Here is a 22,387-nt window from a genome sequence, read left to right as displayed (position 1 = left end):
AAAGCTATCCATGATTTGAGATCAATTACTTGATGTGTGTTTATAGCTGCAAATGTGTTCACCTTGAAAAAGACTGTATTAGCCCTCTGAAATGTCTTGTTACGTTAGGATTTACTTACTTCATTACTAAGATTTGTGTGAGCTAGAATGGTCTCTTGCTAGCCTTCTCAAAGCAATTAAGCTGTTTAAAAGATCTGGGAGTTTGATGTTCTGTTGTTTGGAAGTAAAGGGGGGTGAACAGAAAATTTTGGTGGACTGAAGAAAAAAGTCAGAAGTGCTGTTATGAAAATCAGCCAAGTTTTAGCTGTAGCTGGTGTAAAAAGAACAGAACTAGGTTCTTTCAATGATGGAGATTTTGCAAAAACTTAGAAACAGCGAAGAAATCAAATTGACTGAATTTTGTTCAGCCACTATGCTAAGGAGTTTTAAAAGAAAAAAAAATCACTTTTTCAATCTAAGATGATCCTGGAAATCAAAGAAAACAAAGAACTGTGAGCATGTGATTGCAATTTTAAATCATAGTGCTGAAGACGTGTTTAAATGTGTTTTCCTACCACTTGACCATGATAAAATGGCTCCGTTGTGTACAAGGAGATGTGGTTACTCTGTTACCTCATAGCAAACTGTGTGTACAGGTTGTTCTAACCTTGGGAATGTGAGCAAGATGGGTTGTTTTTATTTAGCAACTTCATGATTTCAACAGTATTGTAATTTAGAAATAGCTTGCTTAAAAGCTTTACTAACATCAAAATTGTGTCGCTGTAGCTTTATAGAACAGGATAAAGATTATATAACATTGCAAGTAAAACAGCATTATTGTTAAGGATGAGAAAGCTTAGATAGGATATACTTAGATGACAGATCTCTACCCAAGAAAAGCTGTCTTAATGTAAGCAAAATCGTTAGTACAGCGTAAGTAGACCCTCTTATAGAGGATGCAACAAAATGTCTGAGCAGTGAGATCCTGCATGTATTCTTCTAATGTGCTGTGGTTTTCCTAAATGATTTGATAGGTTTTGAAATTGTTCCAGTGGCAGGAGTGCAGGCCTTTATTCTTTTTGTATTTTGTATGTTTATTAGTAGGCTAAATTCTTTTGCTGCATTCTGTTACAGAAGCGTTTGTGTTGACAAAGCTCCCAATCTGTCCTGGTGTTAATACAAAGACTCTCTAGAAGCGACGATCCTGTGCATTGTAATTGTATCTGGGTTGGCTGTAAACATTCAGCCTTTGTCCTCAGGCCTTAGTACATGCTAGGTGTGATGTCATCTCAGCATGTCATGTCTCACTGAGCAATTGCGTTAGCTTTCCAAGCTGTACAGCATGCATTAGCTTGTGAAAGCTGCCCAAATCTAAGCATTGTAGCCTTTGCCTCTTGTGATGAATTTTTGGGTTTACTTGTAGAGAGCAGGAAAATGTCATGTTACAGCAGTTACATAAAAGGTCTCAAACACTTAATATGGGCGATACCTGTGCAGCTAAGCTAGATTATACAAAATCCCTATGCATCAGCTGCGTAGTAAAAGGCCCAAAATAATGGGGTTTTTTTTGTAGCCACTGAGAATTAATAAAATAACTTCTGTTCTAGGGTTCCTTTCATAAAATATTGCCTTAGTATTTGGAAACTTATGTTCCTTACATGCCATAACTCAAATCCATCTCTTCCCTCTATAGGATGCAGACATGGAAGAAAAGGCTGACTTAATTCTCTAAACAGAATTAGCTCATGTGAAGTTTAGTTGTTTGACCTTACAAACGACAAGCTTAGTTTTTCATTGCATGTATGGTGTTACAAACTCATGAGCTTGTTTATATCTCAAGATCAGAATGTTTGAAGTTTGTGTGTGAATTCTGTGTTTCAAAATATAGTGACTCATATCCACATGAAACTCAGCTGTTCCAAAAATATGGATTACTTACAGATCTAGAGAAACTTAGTACCATTTATATTTTTAAGTTAAACAAACATATTTATTGGTAAGTCTGAAGAATTAAAAACTGTTGCAACAAACAGGAAGTTAGATGAACTTGGATTTTAATATTAAACATCGGTTGTGAAAAAGTTGGAACATGCAATTAAATATCGATATTCCAGAAGTCTAAAATTTGAAATCTTTTCTGATACAGATGAGTGAATATGCTCACAGTGTTTAACAAAAGCCTTTCTGATAAATATATTGTTCCCATTCCTGTTTCAAAAGCTAAAGCAGACTAAAAATTTGAATATTTAATGATTTTTAGGGTATAGTAGTTCATATGTGCTATACAGTAATAACGCAGGCAGTATCAAATCCTAGTATGTTTTTCTCACATACAGCAGGACTCGCTTTCATTGCAAAAAATGGAATAAGTTGGAATGAGAGCAAAGAATGAGGGAGGTCTGTCATTGAGTGCAGAAGGCATTAGCACGTTCAAGTAGCCACTGTCATGTATTTAAACACATAGTGGGATTGCTCAGTCATCAAATCTGCACTATTGGTCGTGTCCCTGTCTGACAAAGGATTTGCTGCAAGTTTTTTGGAGGAGATTTTTGTATAGGCCCCCTAGACTGGGATAGATACTGATTGCAACCAACAAGTGTCCTACTGTGGGTTTGTTCATTAAATCCTTTTGGTGGAGAAAGGAGAAACAGAATTGTCAGAAAAGAAGAATATAGACAGTGAAGAGTGGAGCTTCGTCCTGTAAGCAGTCTTCAGATTCCAGATATGGTTTAGAAGAGTGGACTGACAGATGTTATCTTCTATAAATCATTGCAATTAATAGGCTTGCTTAGACCTGGGCTAACATAATAAACAAATGCTTGATTTAAAAAAACAAAACAAAAAAAAGCCAAAAATACCTGTTAGGTGAATGAACATACACAGTCCAAATGTTGACTGTACCTGGAGAATATTTTTATTCTAATGAGTCTGAAGACTTCAAGGAGCAGATTGCTCAATGAATCTTGGAAGGGATTTTGCTTGTTCTTTGTATTTTCTGGTGGGAATGCTGGCGTAATCTAAAGTCATGGTAGTAGTGTTTACCCTATTGCCTTTCTCTTAGCTTAATGAGATGACCAGAGAAGTTCAGGTCTCAAAAATAGCTGGTTCAAACAAGGCTTTGGGCAGTAGGGCCACAGTTAGCAGAGTCTCCCTTCTGATGTTCCCAACTGTGCATAAAGATCCAGTGTGCAGTATGAAAGTCTTGAGGTAAGAATATTGCACTATTGCAGAAGACTTTACAGGTAGGTTGCATGTTGTTAAAAATGAGTGAGATGTTATCAGTACAAAACATGGAGTAGCTTTTAACAAAGTGTAGCTCCTAAAAATAATAGTTTGGGAACCCAGTGGCAGCTGGGAATTTAACCTTGTTTCTCCAGCAGTGATAGTGGTTAGTCTTTCAAGAGCGTCTTAAGTGAAACAGAGGAGAAAATATACTTCTCCAAGGTGCTGTATTTGGTAAAGGAAGGAAGTGATTAAGCCACACGTAACTGCTCATCTGTTTGCCTTCCTTAGCCTTAAAATCTTGGCAACCTAAGCACTGGACTTTCTTGACAGACGTTTGAGATGTTAGACCTTAGTTAGTCAAGAATAGATATTCTAAGGTCTCTGTGTCTGGTGTGCTTCAAAGTGAAGCTGAAAGATGTAAGCAGTCTGTCTTTTCATAAAGATACTAGGAATATCATGTATTCTTTTAAGGTATTTTTAGCTGTGATTTTAAAAAAAAAAACCAACCAAACCCAAACATAAACTTGAGGCAGTGGGGATTGAGCTTGCTTAAAAATAAGTTTATGCAAAGGCTTGAGTTTACAGGTGGGAATTTTAGACCTCTGGAGCTAGAACTTCCCTGGAGTATGCTGCTAGATGTGACCTCTGCTCTGATAGTCTGTTTCACCAAAGCTGATGTCCGTTATCTAATCACATGGTTTCTTTTATGAGGTTCAGCACTTCAGCTAGAAGGTCAGTTAGGAAGTAAGCTTCATATTATTAAAACCAATTCTAACATGCTTGTATTTTTCTACAGTTTTCAAATGGATAGCGTTCTGTATTCTAATAAACTCCGTATTTTTGAAATGACAGAAGCTAGTTTAAGGTAGGAAGGTCTGGGTTTTCTTCTGGGACTTGCGCTTTGAGAGCTTGCTAAGGCTAAGTTTGCTTGGGAATCGCTAAAGACCAGACAGTAACACTGACAGACAAGTATGATGTCTTCCTTCTATGAAACTTTTTACTGCTGTCTTGAAAACTATAAAGCAAAAAATACACAATGCAATCAAGAAAGAATGTAAATTTGTAAGCATAGTGCACATTTTGGAGTCATCTGTTAGAGTAGCACTTGACTCTAAGTGTTGAAGAATGAAGCATGGTTTGTTGTCTCTGGAGTGAGAAATATTTTTCCTTTTAAACTGCAGTGAGGGAAATGAATGAAAATTCCCTCATATTATTTTGTAAGATCTGGGTATGTGAAGATAATATCTGGGTGATAAAACTGAGGTTCAGCAATTTGTCCTCAGCTACTAGAATTTAATTGAATGGGTGAGAAGTAGAGAATGCCTTAAATAACTAAAACAAAACAAAAAAATCCAAGCACATCAATGATATGAGGGGACAGTTACTGTTGAGTTGGAAGCTACATGGTTTCCTCCATCCTTAAAATGTTACCAAACCTGTGTTAGGAGAAAAAATTGGAATTGCTGTTTGAAACATCTAAACAAGAGGGGAAAAAAACTTGTTTACCTCTCCGTAGCAAGGGTCCTTCTAGCACCTTCTGAAGGGCTGTATGCTGTGGCAGCTTAATGACGGAAAAATCACTTGTTGTGGATTGTATGAGCGATTGTGGGCCACATCTGTTCCATATGATGTATGTGCCCTAATCATGGCTTGTTCTGGAAAATCGAGTACACTTCTAATCCTGTGAACCCATTTGATCTCACTGTCACTAGGATGTGTTTTTGCAGTTGCTTAACAACTGTAGGACTCTGTTGATGGAAGAAGGTTATTCTGTAAGCTTTCTTGATAGGGTTGTATGCAATATATTGTTTGAGAAATCTTTCACCAGTGGAAAGTCCTCTATGAGCCTTGATGGTACAAAGATAAAATTGCAGATTTTTGGCATCATGGTCTGCCTGTTAACTTGTCCTCCAAGGCAGGAGATTGGAGCTATGTTGCTTCAGTCTGAGGGGCAGTGCTAGAACAGTTTGAATAATACTGTTTGAGGAGGAAATCTGAAGACTCCAGGTTTTGTTGCTTTCATAGCTTTTATTTGGAATAATCTGTATTTTTATGAAAAATCGGCATTGGTATACTTTTATTCTTTGACATGTACTACTTGTGATTCCATTTTTTGGAAATAATCACCTGTACTGCATTTCTAAATTTCTTCCTCCTGCTCCACCCACCTCTAGGGTTTTAAACTTTTCAGCACTGTTTCTTATTTATGTCCATCATCTGATCAAGATGAAAATAGGATGAAATACTAGAAGAACCAGTTGGCTGGATTTCTTTCAACTTCTCTTGCGTTGCCTAAAAATGCTGTGTTAAAAGCTTCTATGTTACCTGACTTGGAGTAAGATAAAAGATGATGTTAATACAGTGTTGTGAAATTTTTGGGGTGAATGAGTTTTAAAAGCTTTATGGGTTTTTTGTTTATTTATTTGTTGGGTCTTGTGTGTTTTTTTTTAACAGGAGTCTTACCCCTCTTCATCACCAATATGGTTTGTAGAATCAGATGACCCAAACCTGACTTCAGTCTTAGAGCGTTTAGAAGATATTAAGAAGAGCAATACGCTGGTGAGCAAGTGTTTTGGTTGCTTTGGGTGTTTATTTGGTTTTGAGTCTTTATTTAGCTCTGTCACATTAACAAGCAGTTAAATTAGTTCAATTTTGGGGTTACTTGAGAGGTTTTGTAAACACAAGTTTCTCTTCCAAAACCATATGAACCAAAAGTAATCCGAAAGATTTGGGGCAGGGCGGAGAAGATGACTTAAATGCTTGCTCTTTAAAAGAAGTTAAGTTTCAGCTCCAATCATTACACTGTTTAAGGTTTTCTGAAAATAATTAAACAGTGAAATGCATGACAACTTAAAACTACTGAGTAAAACAGCTCTTCTAGTGTTTTCTTTGCATAGAGATCAATTATGGAGGCAAAAGCTTTGTGTTATTGAGAATGTATATTCTCCAAAACATGGCTGTAATGGTAACTAATAAAAAGAATTCCTGGTTTCAGTAAAGAAGACTTGACCTGATAGCTTCTGGTTCATCTGAATGTTGCTTAGATAGTGATAAGTTTGAACAGTGTTGTGACTTTGGACAGTTGCTGTTTAAAGAAAATCTTTGCACGGATTCTAGTGGTAGTTTTGCATTTCAGAAAACTATCAGGCATTGTATCTTACTTGAGTACCCTTTTGATGTAGTGATAGGAGCTGTATATGTATAAAAAAATAACTTCCCATTCTATGCAGGAAAATAAGTGTCCTTGACTATTACCTGAAGAAAAATTTCAGTACCAATGTCCTTTGTTCCACAAAGAGAAGTGTTGCAGCCTACTGACAAATTCAGTGCTTAAAAGTGTTGGTTTTTTGTCTCCAAATTCAGCTTTATGGATATCAAATAGCCCTTAAGGATGATCTTTATTAACAGATTATTTTAACATTTTTTTGTTTATTTTTGTGTACAGGAATGCATGCATGTATGTGATGCATACAAAACAAATCAGTATGCAGAGTAGTGCTGCTTGCATCGATTATGTGCTGGCCTTAGTATTTGCCTGGTTTTGGAAAAGTTGGGAATGTTCTTTCTCATTAAATCACTTACCTGTAATGTTTACTGGGATAATGTTAATTAAGCATACTCGACCTTAAATAAGGATGTGCAAATTTCTTTTTCTAAAGAATGTTTAGGATGCATTTGACTTCTGGCAGAAATAATTAGAAAACTAACAAGTAAGTGAGAGTCTTCATGTGCCTTGCCATAGTTAAAAACAAAGGGCCATTGCAGAAGAACATTAGTGTTTGAATGTATTATGTTGGATCTAATTACAGGAGACACATATATCAGTTGTTTATTTTCTTCTTACAACCTAAACTTTAGACTAAACTACATTTCGAAGAATGTTATCTCTCTCTTAGTCTTTGTGACTTCTGCCTAGAAAGACATATGACACTATAGGAGCAGAAAATGTGGCCAAATCAACTTTTTTCTTAAATACACTTCTCAGAAGGTTCTCCAGCTTGAAGCTGGTGTGGCTAGTAGCTTCAGACTAAAGGTTTTAAACAAGGTATTTCCTATGTTTAACGGCCTACAGGTTTGCTTGCAATAGGGTAGAAAGCTTTATTGCAAACATCCATAGGACTTGCTGTGCTGAATTGCATATGCACGTAGACGGCTTATGTACATTGTAAGAAAACAGCTTCTGATATCAAGATTGTACTTGCCCATGTAAAAGCTGATGGGTTGATGTAATAGACACCTGTGGATGGCCCATTGGTTTCTCAGGAATCCACCCCACATCATGTTATGCCAAGATGAAGACAGAGGGAGTGGTTGAAGAGACAAATACTTACACTACAAAATCTGACTTCTTTGTTTTGCTCAAAAGGCTTGGCTTTGTGAGTTTTGGGTTTGTTTTTTCTCCCTACAACTTTTTCCCTTGCACCTCCTTCCCTCCCCTTCAAGGGCGTTGGAGCAACTCACACACAGACTTCTTGCAGTAGGGTAGGAAGGGATAAGGAACTACTACCACCTGTAGAAATTCAGAGGCTTCTGACTTATCATGCTATCTCCTAAAAATCACGTAGTTCAATTTAAACTTTTAGAATGTTTCAAACCAGTTTTCATTTAATCTATTGCAGCTGAAGGATTGTTTGTGCCATGTTGCTCTAAACTCATAAAGTTATTAGAACAGTCAAATTTTGAATGGGAAATTGCATTGAACTCTTCCAGGAGCTCAACTGAGCACAGTGAACATGTGCTAAAAGCACTGCTAGCACATATACCTTGATTTAGAGTTCTTGGTATTAGTCTGCCCTTTCTACTTGCTTTGTAACTTTTGACAGGTAAAAGCTGTTTGCGAAACTGAAGAACGTGCTCTTCAGGCATAGAAGTTTGACAGGGCCATATGTATGGAAGCCTTGTCATTTGACATGATAAAAGGAAAACTGGTTTACCTATGTTTAAAATCATACAAGCCTCTCCTGGAAAATCTTCTGTGGGTCTGAAACTCTGTGTTACCTTGGCATCACTGTGATGCTTTTTGCTCTGAAAATTCTTCCAAACACTAAAAATGTTGAAAGGTTGTTAAGAGCATGATCAGCATAGATAGCATTAGGTTTGGAGGCTTTAGCTGCTTGACTGTTCATATTGAACAAGCTCCAGCCAGCAGATGAAGAGGCTACAGAATTCTCTCTGACCCCTGGTGTCTCCTGAATTCCCTTTCAGATCCTGAAAATCAGCTTTGCATTAGACTTGGTAGGTAGCTGAAACTGACAGCTGCCTTTTAGTGGTTGTGCAATGCCAAAGAGAAATCCTACTTCAATGTCATCGTTCTGTTTAACATAATGGAAGTTATAGTTGAAAATCTAAAGTCTCAAACCTTACTTCATGGGTTATTAAATATAATTATACGTGATTTGGAGGTTTGCTTTTTAAAGACAATACTGAAATGGACTTAAATTCAGATGGACAGCTTTGATTCTCACACTCTCCAAACCTTGAGGGCTTAAATGTGCATGGAAGGCTTCAAAAGTATAGAATTCCTGGCATAAGTATGTGTACAGCTTGGATAAGCTGCTGTCCCTAAGCACACTACGTCTGTATTAAGAATTTAGATTTAGTCCCACATGATGGCATTTCAGGAAAGAATGTTGCCTTTTGCAAACTACCAGTGCAGCAGCAACTAATTATGTATTGGCGATCATAGAGACAAAATGCAGGAAGAAGCTTTGCTTTGCTTTCTGAAGCTGCCCAAGGCTGCTGAGTGCGTGTGAGGCCAGTTACTGCCACAGACTACCTGATTGCTAAGTAGTGGTCACACTCCAAATGACGGTTACTTCTTCCCTCTGTTTCTTCCTGAGGAGTTTCCTTCTGTGTTAGGCTAAGATTTATTGATTCATTTATTTATTTTTATGCAGATACAGATTGTGTGTGTGTGTATGTATATATATATGTATATAGATACATGTAGAAGAATAAGTATATGTATATTTACACTATACTTCTTCAGTCCATGTTTCTTGGTAATCAGAAAACAAGGTGCTTCATAGTGAACCCAGCAGTATATTAATATCATTAAAGGTATCCTAACATTATTAATGCTTTCATACTGCATTAGAAAGATCTCTTGGTGCATAAAAAGGCCTCCTAATATAGGATAGGTTTCAGAAAAATTGTTTTAAACTGTTTTCAGATTTGTAAGATGTTAACACAGGAAACAAAAAATTCGAAGAGGTGTTTTTGTGTTCTAAAACAGCATTATGGTGTCCCTAAGAACTACCAACTTCTCGGAAGTCCTGAAGCATTAAAAGTTATATTATAGATATATACATGATATTTTAATATTTCGTTGTTATTTTTATATTAATTATAATCAATATCATCAATTTATAAGTTTGTCACTGTATTTGGTCACTTGAGCACTTACCTTATGCAGGCTACTTGCATTGCTCCTTTAATACCCTGTGAATTATTCATTCTAGTTGCTGTTTAGTTTCTGCTTTAGGCAGTTTGTATTCCAGGGAAACTATTGGTATACTGATAGTCCACTTCTCTTCAGTAGCAGCAAAGCGTGTGTGTTAAGCATTCATTTTACATTAGCTAAGCATGTGAGGTTAGCTTGGAAATACATTTAAATTATTAATACATGGCAGAAATCTGCCATCCCTTTTGATACAGTCTATTCATGTACCATTAACACATACCAAATCATGCTAGGCTGTGCTTAGAGTGCGGGGTTGGATCAGATGACTTCCAGATGTGCCTTTCAGCCCATATTGTCCTATGATTTTTCATATATATGAGCAGAGGATAAAGGGTAATGGGGATGGTGATCCATGGCAGAAGGATCAAGGGTATGAAATGAATGCCTGTGGAGGAAAAATATAGCAATAAGGAAGAAAGGTTGTAGAGATGGGATCAGCTTCTCGCTCTGCCACCACCTTTGCAGGTTGTAGAAACTGACATCAAGTAAAACAACTGAGCTATAAAAATGAAACTGCAGTTTTACAGTTGCATTAAGCTAACCCTGAAGTGTAGACTGCTGCCAAGGAAGGGGCTCCCTGCTCTCAGCTGCACATTCCTGCCTCCCCCTTTATCGTGAAATTGGTGCTTATGTGCTGAAGCACATCAGGAATTGATCTGCCTCGAAGCTTGCAAGCTGCTGCATGGTTGCGTGATCTCTGGAGCCAGTGCAAATGCGAAGGTGAAAACATGCTGCTGGAGGCAGGGAGACACCTCTTCAGGCACAGCCACGGTGCAGTTTGGTCCAGGTTGTGCCGGCAGTTTGCTGCTTTGAGAGTTCTTGTGTACCTCGCCATGGTGCTGTGTTCAGAAGGAAGCAAGAGAAGCGTACAATGCGTTAGGTCCTGCCTGCAAAAATTCCTTCTGAATTTCAGTTCAGGTGACATGATTTCTCATGAAGAGGATGGGGAGTGGAGGAAGCAGTTCTTAACTCTTTTCCCAGCCCTTACTGTCTCTTTCTGTAGAGACACATCTAATACTGTGTTCAACTGCTTTTCCAAGCTTTGGACCAGCCAAACGCCAGTGGTGGTATCCTTCCTCCACCGTTTAGATTTTTTGTATGCTTCTCAACAGATGTAGACAAATTAATGGCTTGCCTAGCTTTACATAGCTATCTGAGAAAAATTACAATTCCTGAAACTTTATAGTTCATGCTCCAGCTCTCTATGAGGCAGTGTTGTTTGTGCAGAGAAAAATTTTCTCAACAAAATGTGTAGCAGTGCAACTTTAAGGATCTTGCAAATACTGAGAATAATAGTTCTAAGACCTGTGGTTCTATCTACCAACTAACTTTTTGATTGATTAACCTGCTTTCTGCCTGCTAAAAGATTTCCTGGTGTTTCAGACACCCAGGAAGTTTCAAACAGGTGTAGAGTCTTAACACTGATGAGAAATGTGATTGTTACAGAAAGCTTCTGGCAACATAAACCATCACATCTCGTGTATCTGCTCACAAGAAATGTGTTGCTGACACACCAGTTCTTTTGGTGTCATCTGTTTTATTTTTGAGTTAAAGATGACTGTCGTGAAAGATGTAGAAGCAGCAATGTGGTGTGATAGGAGAGAATGTCATAATTCTTGTAATGCAGGCTGGTATGTCAGTACATGGCCTCCAATGAATAAATAACAGTCCTGTTAAACAGGAACGTTGAATTCTGCTGGAGAAGGGAAAAGCATTGAAGCTTTCAGATAGCAGAAGGGCAGCATTTGCTTATCACTGCTAGTGATTTGAGCTTGGAAATGAATTCTTAACCCTGGAGAGGCTGAATTTTCACTTGCAGTAGGGTAAGGTAAGAGCATTTGAACTGGCCAATAGCAAGGCTTTAGACATGTAGAATATTTTGGAGTGACTAGATTTTTCTTGGATACCTTGATTTATTGTATATTTTAAGAAATACAGTATACAAACACCAAATAGTGATGTAGAAGTATCATTCTTTCAGGATAATACACTCTATGCTGTACCTTGGGTGAGGCCACATTGCCTGAGTCTCCCTCCTTTATGGAAAGATACTTAGAGGGAAGCAGGGGTTGCCGCTGTAAGCGTAACTACTAGTAGTGCTGAAGGGTATGTGTGCAGAAATGGCTGTCTTGCACGCTGCCTTCTACAAGTGGCAAGACAAACTCCCTTTGGTATCTGGAAGAAAAGTCCATAAATGGATGTATAATTTTTGCAAGCATTTTTCTAGGGTATTATTCTGCAAATAATGAAGTGTTGACCATTTTGCAAACGTATTCTGCAGTTCTTTCTTTGTTTTTCTGACATAGCTATGCAAAGACCTTGAAAAGTTAGGAAATGCAGTAGTACAGTCTTTTATGGTCTTGGCCTTAACTAGGAATCTGAGGCTGCCTAGGGAAAGTTAGCAGCTATAGAAATCCACTTAATTAGTGTCGCGATCGAGAAGCAAACTTAACGTTTCTCTATTTCTGCAGAACTAAGTTTATTTGCTGGATAGCATTACAGTGAGTGAAAGGTGTTCCATATTTTGCAGTTAACAGAACACAGTCAATGTAACGCTGAAAGTTGGAAACAGAAATCAGTGATAGTAACAGATTGTGCCTCAACCTGATACAAGATATGGGAAGCAGACTACTTGGGCTCTAGCTCAGAGGTTGGCTAGTTTCTGTGCCTTATACAGTGTTTGTCTCGCTTGTAGCGCCTCACTGGTGTGCCCTAGAAAGGGGTTCAGAATGTGGCAAATCAGACTGTTCCTCCTTGTTTTTTTGAAGACATGGTTCTTTAACCTAGGAAACTGGAATGGACCATCTTGTCTCATGGAATATGACCATTTGATTATTCCGTAGTGATTTGTGGCTGAGACACCTATGCCTGGAGTTGATGATGCTGCCAGAGCAGATTATTGTTTTGCTCATGACTTTCTTCACTTGACATGAGGAGATGAATGGGAGCCATCTTTAACTTGCCATGTCCTTGGTTTCCCATTGTGGGGATTTTATTACAATGACTACAGAGAAAAAGAGGGATCTTTAAACTTTATTCCAGTGTGTGCAGATTTAAATGCTGTACACTGACTGAAACTTCAGTACCAACAGGTGAAGAAAATTCAACATATGTTGTTCTGTGCTTTGGTTTAAATAGATGTTTCCATGTTTTCTTTTTTTTATAGCTTCTTCAACAGCTGAAGAGATTAATATGTGACCTCTGCAGATTATATAATCTTCCTCAGCATCCAGATGTTGAAATGTTAGATCAGCCATTGCCAGCTGGACAGGTAAATTAAAAAGCTGTGGACACCTCCTTATGGCAATGAAGGAGTTGTTTTTTCAACTCCAAGAAAGAAGATGGTGGGAACGATTAAACCTTGTGTAAGCCAGAACTGAGATATGAAGCACTGCTGCTTTATAGTGTCCTCAATCTGAATTTTGTTTGTAGAATCCATTTAATAATGGTGTGATAATATTACACAATTTCCTTTGGAGTTTCTGTATCACTGAAAGGTGTGTATGTGATACCAGTGCTGTCAGTTGAATTCCCTCCTAAATACTGTTCAAGCCAATCACTGTGTATTCCTAGTGCTTCCCAAATTTAATTTTTCCAAAATGTAGATGTGATTAAACACTGTTTGCTTTTTCTTGAGGAGTATATGTTTTACAGTGTGCACTTGAATGAACTGCTATTGATGTTTTCCTTCCTCTTCAATCCCTTGCAGAGACATGGGATATCAAGACCATATGCTACTTTGGGTAGGGGGTATCTGAGCTGCCTTGTTTACTTTTTGGGCTCTTGTCAAATTAAGAGTTGTGAAGGGCTGTGAAATGTTCTGGTTAACTAAAATGTTTTGTATTGTGCTGAAAACAGAAAAACAGAACTGTTAACTGACAGTAACTGTTGTTTGTTTTTTGGTTTTTTTTTAATAAGATTATGGTATCTTCTTTTGCTTATACATGTTAAGATGACATGACTTCTAAAAACTCCTGTAGCGTAACAGATGGTTTTCCTGTGGTGACAGTGCTATAGTAATGACAAATAACTTGCTTAATTTTGGTCATGTGCCAAATTGTAATCCTATAGGTCTTTTCTCTCAGCCACCCACGTAGCAGTGCAATTGTAAAGCAATAGGCCTGTAATATTAGGAAGTGGCTTCGTTGAAGAGTCTTGCTTATGCTCTGAAACTCAAAAACAAACTCATGGAAGGTTTCTTAGCTAGAAACGTCGGATAATTTGTGAGTTGAATAAGAGAGGCCTTAGTAAGTCAGACCAGAGATCCATCTAGTCCCCTGCATTGTCTACAGCAGTGGCATTCCTTCTTTGCCAAAGGACGAGTGAGCAGAGGACAAGCATATCAGAATGCTCCTGAGTATTTCTGCAGCTCAAACTTCCTAAACTTGAAGTGGTATCCTGAAACGGAAAGCCATGAAAAATGAACTCAATGTTTTGTTTTGGTATTTTATCAAATAATGTAATAACCATGGCTATATGATTATAGTAGTTGTTGCATAGAAGTTCTAGGTAGGAAGACAAAAATGCATTAAGTTTGAGAGGCCTGAAGTTTGTTGGTTTTTTCTTTTTAGAGGTCTAGCATGTATATGGATTGTAGTCAGAGCCATGATCTGATTTCATGGTTAAGAGATCATGAGTTATAACCCGCTTGACTTGTTTATTGCATTTGTCACTGTCTCAGAATAGGATATCTGTATCTGAATCTTAAGTTTCCACTTAGAACTTAATGTGAAATTAATTGTAGCATTTTGTTTATCTTTGCTTTGTGCAAAAATCTCTTCCCTATCATTCTCCACGAAAGCATCTTTGTGTATCTTTCGCATTAAACTTCAGTCCTTGCAGACCTTGATAAGTGTAACTTTTGTATATACTGCGTTCTCTTTGATAGTAGACTTCCTGTTTTTGAAAGAAAGGAACATGTGCACAGTTTATGCAGAAACCTCATTGTTGTATTGCAGAATGGAACAACAGAAGAAGTTACATCAGAGGAGGAGGAGGAGGAAGACATGGGTGAAGTATGTGTATATATGAGATTGTTATCCTAATCTAGAAGAATTCTGTCATTTTTCTCTGCATTGGCTGGCTAGTTATTAACCCAAACTGTAAAATGTAATCTCCATAGAGTTCAACGGAAAAGACAATTAAAAATTTGGATGTTTACCCTAACATCAGCTTTTACTTCAACCACCAAAACTAGTGAAATTTTCTTCTGAAGCCTAGATTGCAGTTGTGAGGTACTTGGATACAGAGAATTGGACATCTGTGCTTTAGTCAAACAATACATAACATTGTGTGCAAAATGAGTAAGTTTGCATAGTTAACTCCTATTTCAAGCAGCATATGAACTGGCTCTGATACAGTCGAAAGTGCCTCCCAAATTGAAGTAGACTGGCTAAGAGTAAATCAGTTTGCTGATTTATTAAACAGGTGAGCTAGTTTTTAACTATAATACATTGAAAGAAATGGAAGGACGTCTGAAACAGACATGCTAAACTTTAAGGCAACACAGTGCTCCTTTTAATGAGCTTTTCACTGTGTGGTAACCACCCCTTTCAATTACTTCTACAGCATGTTAGAATAGCTCCAAGATGGTTGCTTTTTAAACCACTATAAATAGCCTTGTTGTAGGAGAACTGTTCTGGCTACTTCAGATTTAGATTTTTAATGAAGAAGGTGTGTAGTAAGAATGAACAACTCATTCTTTGAAGAGGAAGTCTTCCTTTAGAAAAGATCTAAATGCTACCTGTGTTCTGGATTTAATTTGAAGCAGCCTCTCTTACACCATATTTAGCCTGATCCAGACAACATTTGTTGGAGCCAGAGTTTCTGTAAAGGTAGTATGTATGCTCCCATATCCTTCTGCCACAAGGCTCTTTTTGTTTTCTTGCAGACTTGTAAGTAGCCTTTTGCACTCTCTTTGGCTTACTTTAGACAAAAACATTATCATGTCTCTCATTATTTATAAGCTGTCAGGTGGCATTGTGTGTGGCACTGATATCTTCAACTTGTAATCTAGTTCAATTTCTAAATTGAAAAGCAGCTTAGGGTTCCTACGGCTATATCATTATTTTGAAAAATATGAGCATTTTAAAGAATACTCAGTCTAAAATCTGTTACAATTGGAGGAGACGGTGTTGTCAAAGGCACCAGATAAGTGTGTTTCTTACTATGTAAGGCATCCTTGAATTTGCACTTATGGCCAGGTTTTCCTGCCATGCAAACAGATGGTGCATAAAGAGTAGCCACAGGTGTGGTGGAGCACTGCATATTGAAGCATATCTGGTAGTTGCATACTCATAGCTTGCTGGTATGGCTGCTGTAGTGCTTCCTTTTTCATCCTGAAGTATTATTTCCCTTCCTCTCCACAAATAGCACTTGAATCACCTTACAGGCAGTTGTCTTAAGTTCAGAGTGCTCCTCTGCAACAGGATAACCCCATCTCAGAATACAGAGTGGAAGATTTTTCAGTGTCTTAGTCTAGAACTCGGAACTGAAATGCTTGTGTGATCAGGATACTTGACCACATAATTGTGTCTCATATCCTAATGCTGCATCTAATCTTCAGCTGAAATGTTCACCTTGAATAACGTACATGTAGCTTTCTAATATTTAACTTTCTTCAAGGGTTGCTGTAGCCCTGCCAGATCCGTTAACCATTGTTTGCCAGAAGTGTAATATAGCTAGGATTCTAATTGAAAAAGGAGTCTGCTTTTAGAAACATCTTGGAGACACCCTAACTTTGGGTACATTTGGATTCTCAAGCCCTGTTCAAAATGCCTTAACTTCCTGTTTTCTACCTACTTTAATGGGCTAATTCACTACAATCTTAACTTCTCACAGAGGTTTTATTGTGCTTGTTTCTGTGACCAGAAACATGTTGTGAATCTGGGTCTTGTTTGTATTGTGAAGGCTCTCTACACCTCCAGTGAATACTGTTGGCTGAGAGAGTGAAGTTAGAGCAAAATAGTAATGGCATCCAACAATCACTAATACAGTCATACTGCACAGCGCTATGTATCCCTAAATGCCTTTGGAGAGGGTTTTGTTGAATGAAGAGCATAGTTAAGTTATTTACAGTGAATTTTCCTCCATCCTGTAGGACATTGAAGATCTGGATCACTATGATATGAAGGAGGAGGAACCAGTTGACGGGAAGAAATCTGAGGATGAAGGCATTGAGAAAGAGAACCTTGCAATCTTAGAAAAAATCAGAAAAAATCAAAGGCAAGATCACTTAAATGTGAGTTAACGATTTGTGTTTTTTCTTTGCAATACTTCTGGCTTTAAAATAGAAATGGCTTTCAGCAAATAAAGCCTACTGCTATGCACCTAGACATAAATTAACCTGTAGCTGACTTCCAGCATGTATAGGACAAATGTCTCAAGTTATGGGATTTAAATAACTCTTTTTGGAGAAGTTTGAATAGGCCAGCTAAAATTCTAAGGTCATATAGTAAATGGACTCATCTTTCATCAAAATCTGTGGCACAGGATGTTAGTTGTCAGTCCATATCCCACAGAGGCACAAAACCTACTTCAAAGCACTCCCATTCAGCCTGGGAGAATGCTGTCTTAACTTCTTTTGTCAAACTTGCGTTGGGGTATTCTTGGCATTTTGGGTGAAGAATTATCTTTTAGCTTTTCACTAGAGTCAACTCTTACATGTAAATCCAGGTTTCACACTTGTTAATGATATTTAACTGGTCGTCAGAGGTATCTATTTGGTTGTCCCTCTGTCTCTTGCTTGATGCCTGTGTTATGAACAACAGTCCTCCTTGCAGAATCAGCAGAAAGCATCTAGGTTGTAAGCATGACTTTTGTTGCTGAGCCCTTATTAAAATAAATAAAGCCATATATAAAACTGACTGCATTAAAAGTCTTGGGTGACTTAACATACTTCGTAAACCCAGGAATTTGTGCTTTAAATCCATTTTATGCGTGAGTTTGTTTTTCAGTAGCATCTATGCCACTTGGAAATTACTCAGGATTTTGGGGTTTTTTTGTCAGACAGGAAGCAAAGGGCCTTCAGCAGCTCTGCAGCTTTATTATCACAGTTTTCTGAGTGACCCTGCCAGCAGGCAGTTGTAAAAAACCTGTTTGTTCTCCAGAGGCTTAGAAATGTTTTGTCACAAGTGCTAAGTTCCAGAGAAGCTTCTACTTCTCAAAGGTGGATGTAGGAGGGAATGATGATGTCATACAACCTTAATTTTATTTAGCCTGGCTTCCAAAGAAATCAAAACTTCTGTTTCAGAGGCTTAAAATGTGTAATGCATGAAATTCAATGCTTCTGTTCATGACCAATTTCAACCAAAGGTAAGGGTTCTAAAATTTTTGTAAGTCACCTGTACAGAAAGAAGGTGCTTAAATTGGTGCCCTCTACTGTGTCAGCTCATAGGTTTTTATATGCTGTTTGGCAAGTCAGCAGACATGTAGATCATGTCCAGACACAAGATGTGCTATTTCTCGTTAAGCTAATAGTTGAGGATGTAAGCAGTAGTTAGGTACAGGGGAGGGACCTGTAAGTATTTAGGGAAGGAATACGATTTAGGATCGCTATGTAGCGAACACCTGGATTTTTGCCCAAGGAACAAGCTTTGTTCTAGTTCTTATACTTGATGATTTTTCCAGTAAATATTTTCTAAAAAGCCTAAACTGCACTTAAAAATTACATTAGATTCAAGAGAATTGCTGTTGTAAACTACTTTTGATTTGTAGCGAGAACTCTGTACATTCAAAGTGCTCAGAGCTAGTCAAACCAATCCACTTTTTATATTGGATGCACTCCTGATAGATCTAGTTATCATAAGAATTTAGGGGAAAAGGCTCCTTTAGTTAACAGAATCTTGACTATTTCTTGTCATGAATCACTGGCCATAAATAACTTTATCTACTTTAGAAAAAAACTTCTTCCTCTTAGTTTTAACTTTACAAACTGAATCTCTTTTCCATGTTAGCCATCTGCTTTGCAAAGGAAAGAAACAGAAATGCTTCTATCAGAGTTTTTCAACTACAAGTCGTCTGCTCCTGTCCCAGTGCTGCTCTAATATGACTTGAGTGCAGACCTGTCAAAAATACTTTAGACTTACGTTCTGCTGAAATAGCATGAGATAGCTGGCTAAAGGAGACTGCTCTTTGATTTGTGCATGAATTCAATAGTTACCTATCAGGTCGTCTGAAGGAAAGTGTACAGCAATGATCACCCCTTCAAAAAAAACAAAACAAAAAAAACCCCAAAACACCACACCACCCTCCCAACCTGATCAGCATTTCGGTATATAAAAGCAGGTAAACATAAAGTGCCAAGATGCTTTTGCTGTATAGTCAAGTCTGCTTTAAGACTTGATTAACCATAAACACAATGATCACTTACTGGTTTTGTTTTAACTTAACTGTTTGTTCAGAGTTTGAGAAGGTGCCTATTGAGATTCTGTGCGTTTCTGTATTTATAACTCAGACCTTATCGTAAAGACTCCTTCCTCTTGCAACCTGAAAGGCATGGTCTACGTTACTGTCATCTAAAAATGTGATAAAACTGGAAAAAAGTTTTTGTAGTGTCAAAATTCTTCCTTGGTGTGGAAAGCCTCTTAAAACTGCAGATTTTCTTTTGCTATCTGTTCTTTCCCATTTGGCAAATAGTGCTTTTTCTTTTGCTTTCTCCCTCCACATCTAGTGGAGCTGAAATGAACATTGCTGTTTTTTTGTTTGACAACAGCAGATTCAGCTTACATAATAGCTGTTTCTCATGCCAAGGCACTCTGGTTGATGCTGGTGCATAAACAAGGTCAGCTGAGTACAGGAACAGGGTATTCAACTGCTGCTGAGGAACCGTGGTATTTTTGTGGGTCACCAGAAATAGCTGCGCTGCTTAAATAATTTCTCAAAGGGCTTGTGAGGGTTTACTCTTTAAGTGCTTGACAACTGAAAACTATAGGTGCACTACTGACCTAGGAAAGAGCTAACCTAGTAGCACTTAAAGGCCCTTTATGATGCCAAAACACGGATCTTTTAATAGAACATGTTAAACATGCTCTGAGATAGCAGAAGTTTGCTCAGTATCCTAACATAAAGCAAAATTTAAATCTGTACAGCCCTTCAGAGCGGGTTTTCTTAAAGGACAGTGTGAGTTTCACAAACTTAAATGTAGTGGGTTTTCACACAAACCACACACCTCTTTCGGTATACTTTGTTTCCTCAGGAGAGGGAAGTAAAACAAAGCCATGCTGTTTACAATGCTCCTTGTTGGAAGAGGGAACGTGAAGCCTAATGTAGGACTTTGACTAGTGCCCAGTGCAACCAGGAGACTTTTCAGTTTCTTTACATGCTCTTTGGCCCAAATCCATGGGTCATCCTCTCTCCCCTTGGCTAAATGAAGGTTGACCTTACGGATCATGCTAAAGGTTTTTCCATAGGAAAGGAGTGCATGCAGTCCTTTTCTCGCATATTCTTAACAGGTTAAAGACATCTTTCTGCTGCTCAAGACTTTTTGTCATAGGAGTTTTTAGGGTTTGTGTGTTTTATACAAGTTAAGAATATGTATCTGCTAATTTTGTAAACTAGTTCTCTTCCTTGGCAGTATCCCTAATCCTATTCTTCTTGCCGGCATCAGGAAATAAACTCAAATTTGGCTTGCGGTACAGTGTGTAACTTGGAGCAAGAATTAATCCTCCTCTTAACATTGTAATAACTTTAAAGAACCACTTGCTTACTGGGAATAAAAAAAGGTCTTTGAACTGGAATCATTAACTTCAAATATTTAACAACTTGCTGCTGCTTGCTTTTCAGAGGTCTCTTCCCACATAATCATTTTAGAGATTAATGCTTTTCTTATTTAGATAATGCTATTAGCTTTTTCCATTTCCTACTGAGGAGTTTATGCACTTTCCTTTAGAAGTCTCAAATGTCTCCACTTTGATCTTCGGATTTTATGAAGTTTAAGGTGTCATTTCCATTTTCGGTCTAATCCTTGAAGTAAGTATGAATCTGCGTTAACTTCCAGGAATGAATGTAATTCTGCACAAATACTGAGAAAGTTCAGTGACAATAGAGCAAACTTGTATTCTTCAGCTCTTTTTGGGTCACTTTAGATTTTGTTTTATTATCTTGGAGGAGTTTCAATTTTTGTGTTTTGTTTTAGCAGGTAATTTTTAGTCTTGTGGCCAAATTACCTGAAATGTATTGTGAGTGAGGTGATTTACTGTACTGTTTTGATGTGTGACGGTATTTTTCTGATCAGACAGAAAACAGACAATCTGGTCTTTGGATTTAAAACTGCAGTGAACTGCACCTCCTACCTCAGATAAGTCATTTAAGGAGTGGACTGTGGTTGTGTTTCGAGGGATGGAAGGGGAAAAGAAAATGCCCAGAGGAGAAAAGCTGAGGCTGCAAAACCTCCTATCTCTGGAGACTTAGTGCATCAGACAGCTAGGTAGGGCAGTGGCATGTGCTGTGGCGATTTCTGCACGGTTAGGTGGGCCCTACTGACTAGCGAATGCAGAAGTTCTGAACTCCTAGTTTTCTTAGAAGTTGCTTAACTGTTCTGTAAAGTATTTTACTCAGATTTATATGTTCACACTAAAATACTAATTAAGGATAGAAACACTTCTGAAAAATATAATGCCTATACTGACCTGGACTAAAGTTTCACATTTCTGACAGCGGCAGTAGCACATCCTTAGGGGGAAGAGTTTGAGAACAGGACAAGCTTGTGGTGATGCATCTCATGAGTATTTTTCATGTCCAACAGTTTTGGCTCTGGGAATCCCTGCACCAGGTGTTTGTCATTTGCAGCTCTCAGCAAATGGCATGTTGTCCACATAAGTGTGTACCTCCTGCAGCAGGGATTTCTCCAGCTTACCTGCTCATTGTTCTGGAGAACCACAGGTATGCTTGTACAGGAGAGGATGATCAAGTGAGACTTTTTGTACCTATTTGATTACTTAATAGGAAAAAGGTCACTTGGGGCTTGTCTGGCAGCTCTTTTAACTTCTTCAGTTTACAGATCAAATGTCTATGCCTTTCTGCCCTTGGCATCAACCCCACATGACAGATGCTTATCAGATCCCATGATTGACTAGTTATTTCTAAGGCAGTTGCGACTATAAGTCTTGATCTCACAACTGGAGAAATGGGAGCTTTATCTCCCTTGGAGTGGTAAGTCCCACTTTTCCAGAAGGATACTCAGTCATTTATATCTGAATTCAGTCTTTGAAATTATAACTTGCATATAGGGAGTTAGTGAAAATTAAAGTTTTTAATTTTAGTACCATTATAGTCAAACTGAACTCACTGCTTTACTATATCACACAATGGTGTAATGCAGGTAGTACTCTCTTCTAAACTGCACTTCAACTGTAGTTATAGAAAACAAAAGTGACACCAGAATGAAGACTTTGTGTTGCAAAGCAGTGGTGTTTGGCATTAAGGTTACCATCAGGTATAACAGTTAATCTCTGCACACTTCAACTTCCTGCGAGGGTAGTTCAAAGCGTGTAGAGTAAGCTCCTGTGCTAAACTTCTTAGGTTAAGCTTGTTAGCCTGTTTCTCTTGATCATAGATTACTGGTTTGCAGTCTATTGATTCTTTAAAGTAGCAAGTCTAACTATATTTAATACTGCTATATAAGGAGTGGGCAGCCCAACTAGAACCTCCTAGGAAAAAAGGGTGAAAAACACTGTTGTAGCCAAAGTCTACTGAGACTAGCTTACACACACTAAAATGAAC

At 38.0% G+C, this 22,387-nt stretch overlaps 1 protein-coding gene across 5 annotated transcripts in view; it reads left to right on the top strand.

Moving 5' to 3' along the window:
- Positions 1–22,387, top strand: part of UBE2Q2 (ubiquitin conjugating enzyme E2 Q2) — a 52,734-nt gene that overhangs the window by 12,141 nt on the left and 18,206 nt on the right. For 3 of the 5 annotated variants that reach the window (XM_087745353.1, XM_087745350.1, XM_087745352.1), the window contains exons 2-5: positions 5,659–5,763; positions 12,834–12,938; positions 14,626–14,682; positions 16,767–16,907. In XM_087745353.1, coding sequence (XP_087601479.1) covers positions 5,659–5,763; positions 12,834–12,938; positions 14,626–14,682; positions 16,767–16,907 — 408 coding nt within the window. The remainder of the gene's footprint in view (positions 1–5,658; positions 5,764–12,833; positions 12,939–14,625; positions 14,683–16,766; positions 16,908–22,387) is intronic. The other 2 variants (XM_087745354.1, XM_087745355.1) reach the window with 2 other exon arrangements.

This window comes from Nipponia nippon, unplaced genomic scaffold (genome assembly GCF_047370975.1).
Source record: "Nipponia nippon isolate SJK-2023a ecotype South Korea unplaced genomic scaffold, ASM4737097v1 scaffold_9, whole genome shotgun sequence".
Taxonomy (NCBI): Eukaryota; Metazoa; Chordata; class Aves; order Pelecaniformes; family Threskiornithidae; genus Nipponia; species Nipponia nippon.
The sequence above is the reverse complement of the archived record's forward strand: the minus strand, read 5'-3'. Positions and strand labels throughout refer to the sequence as shown.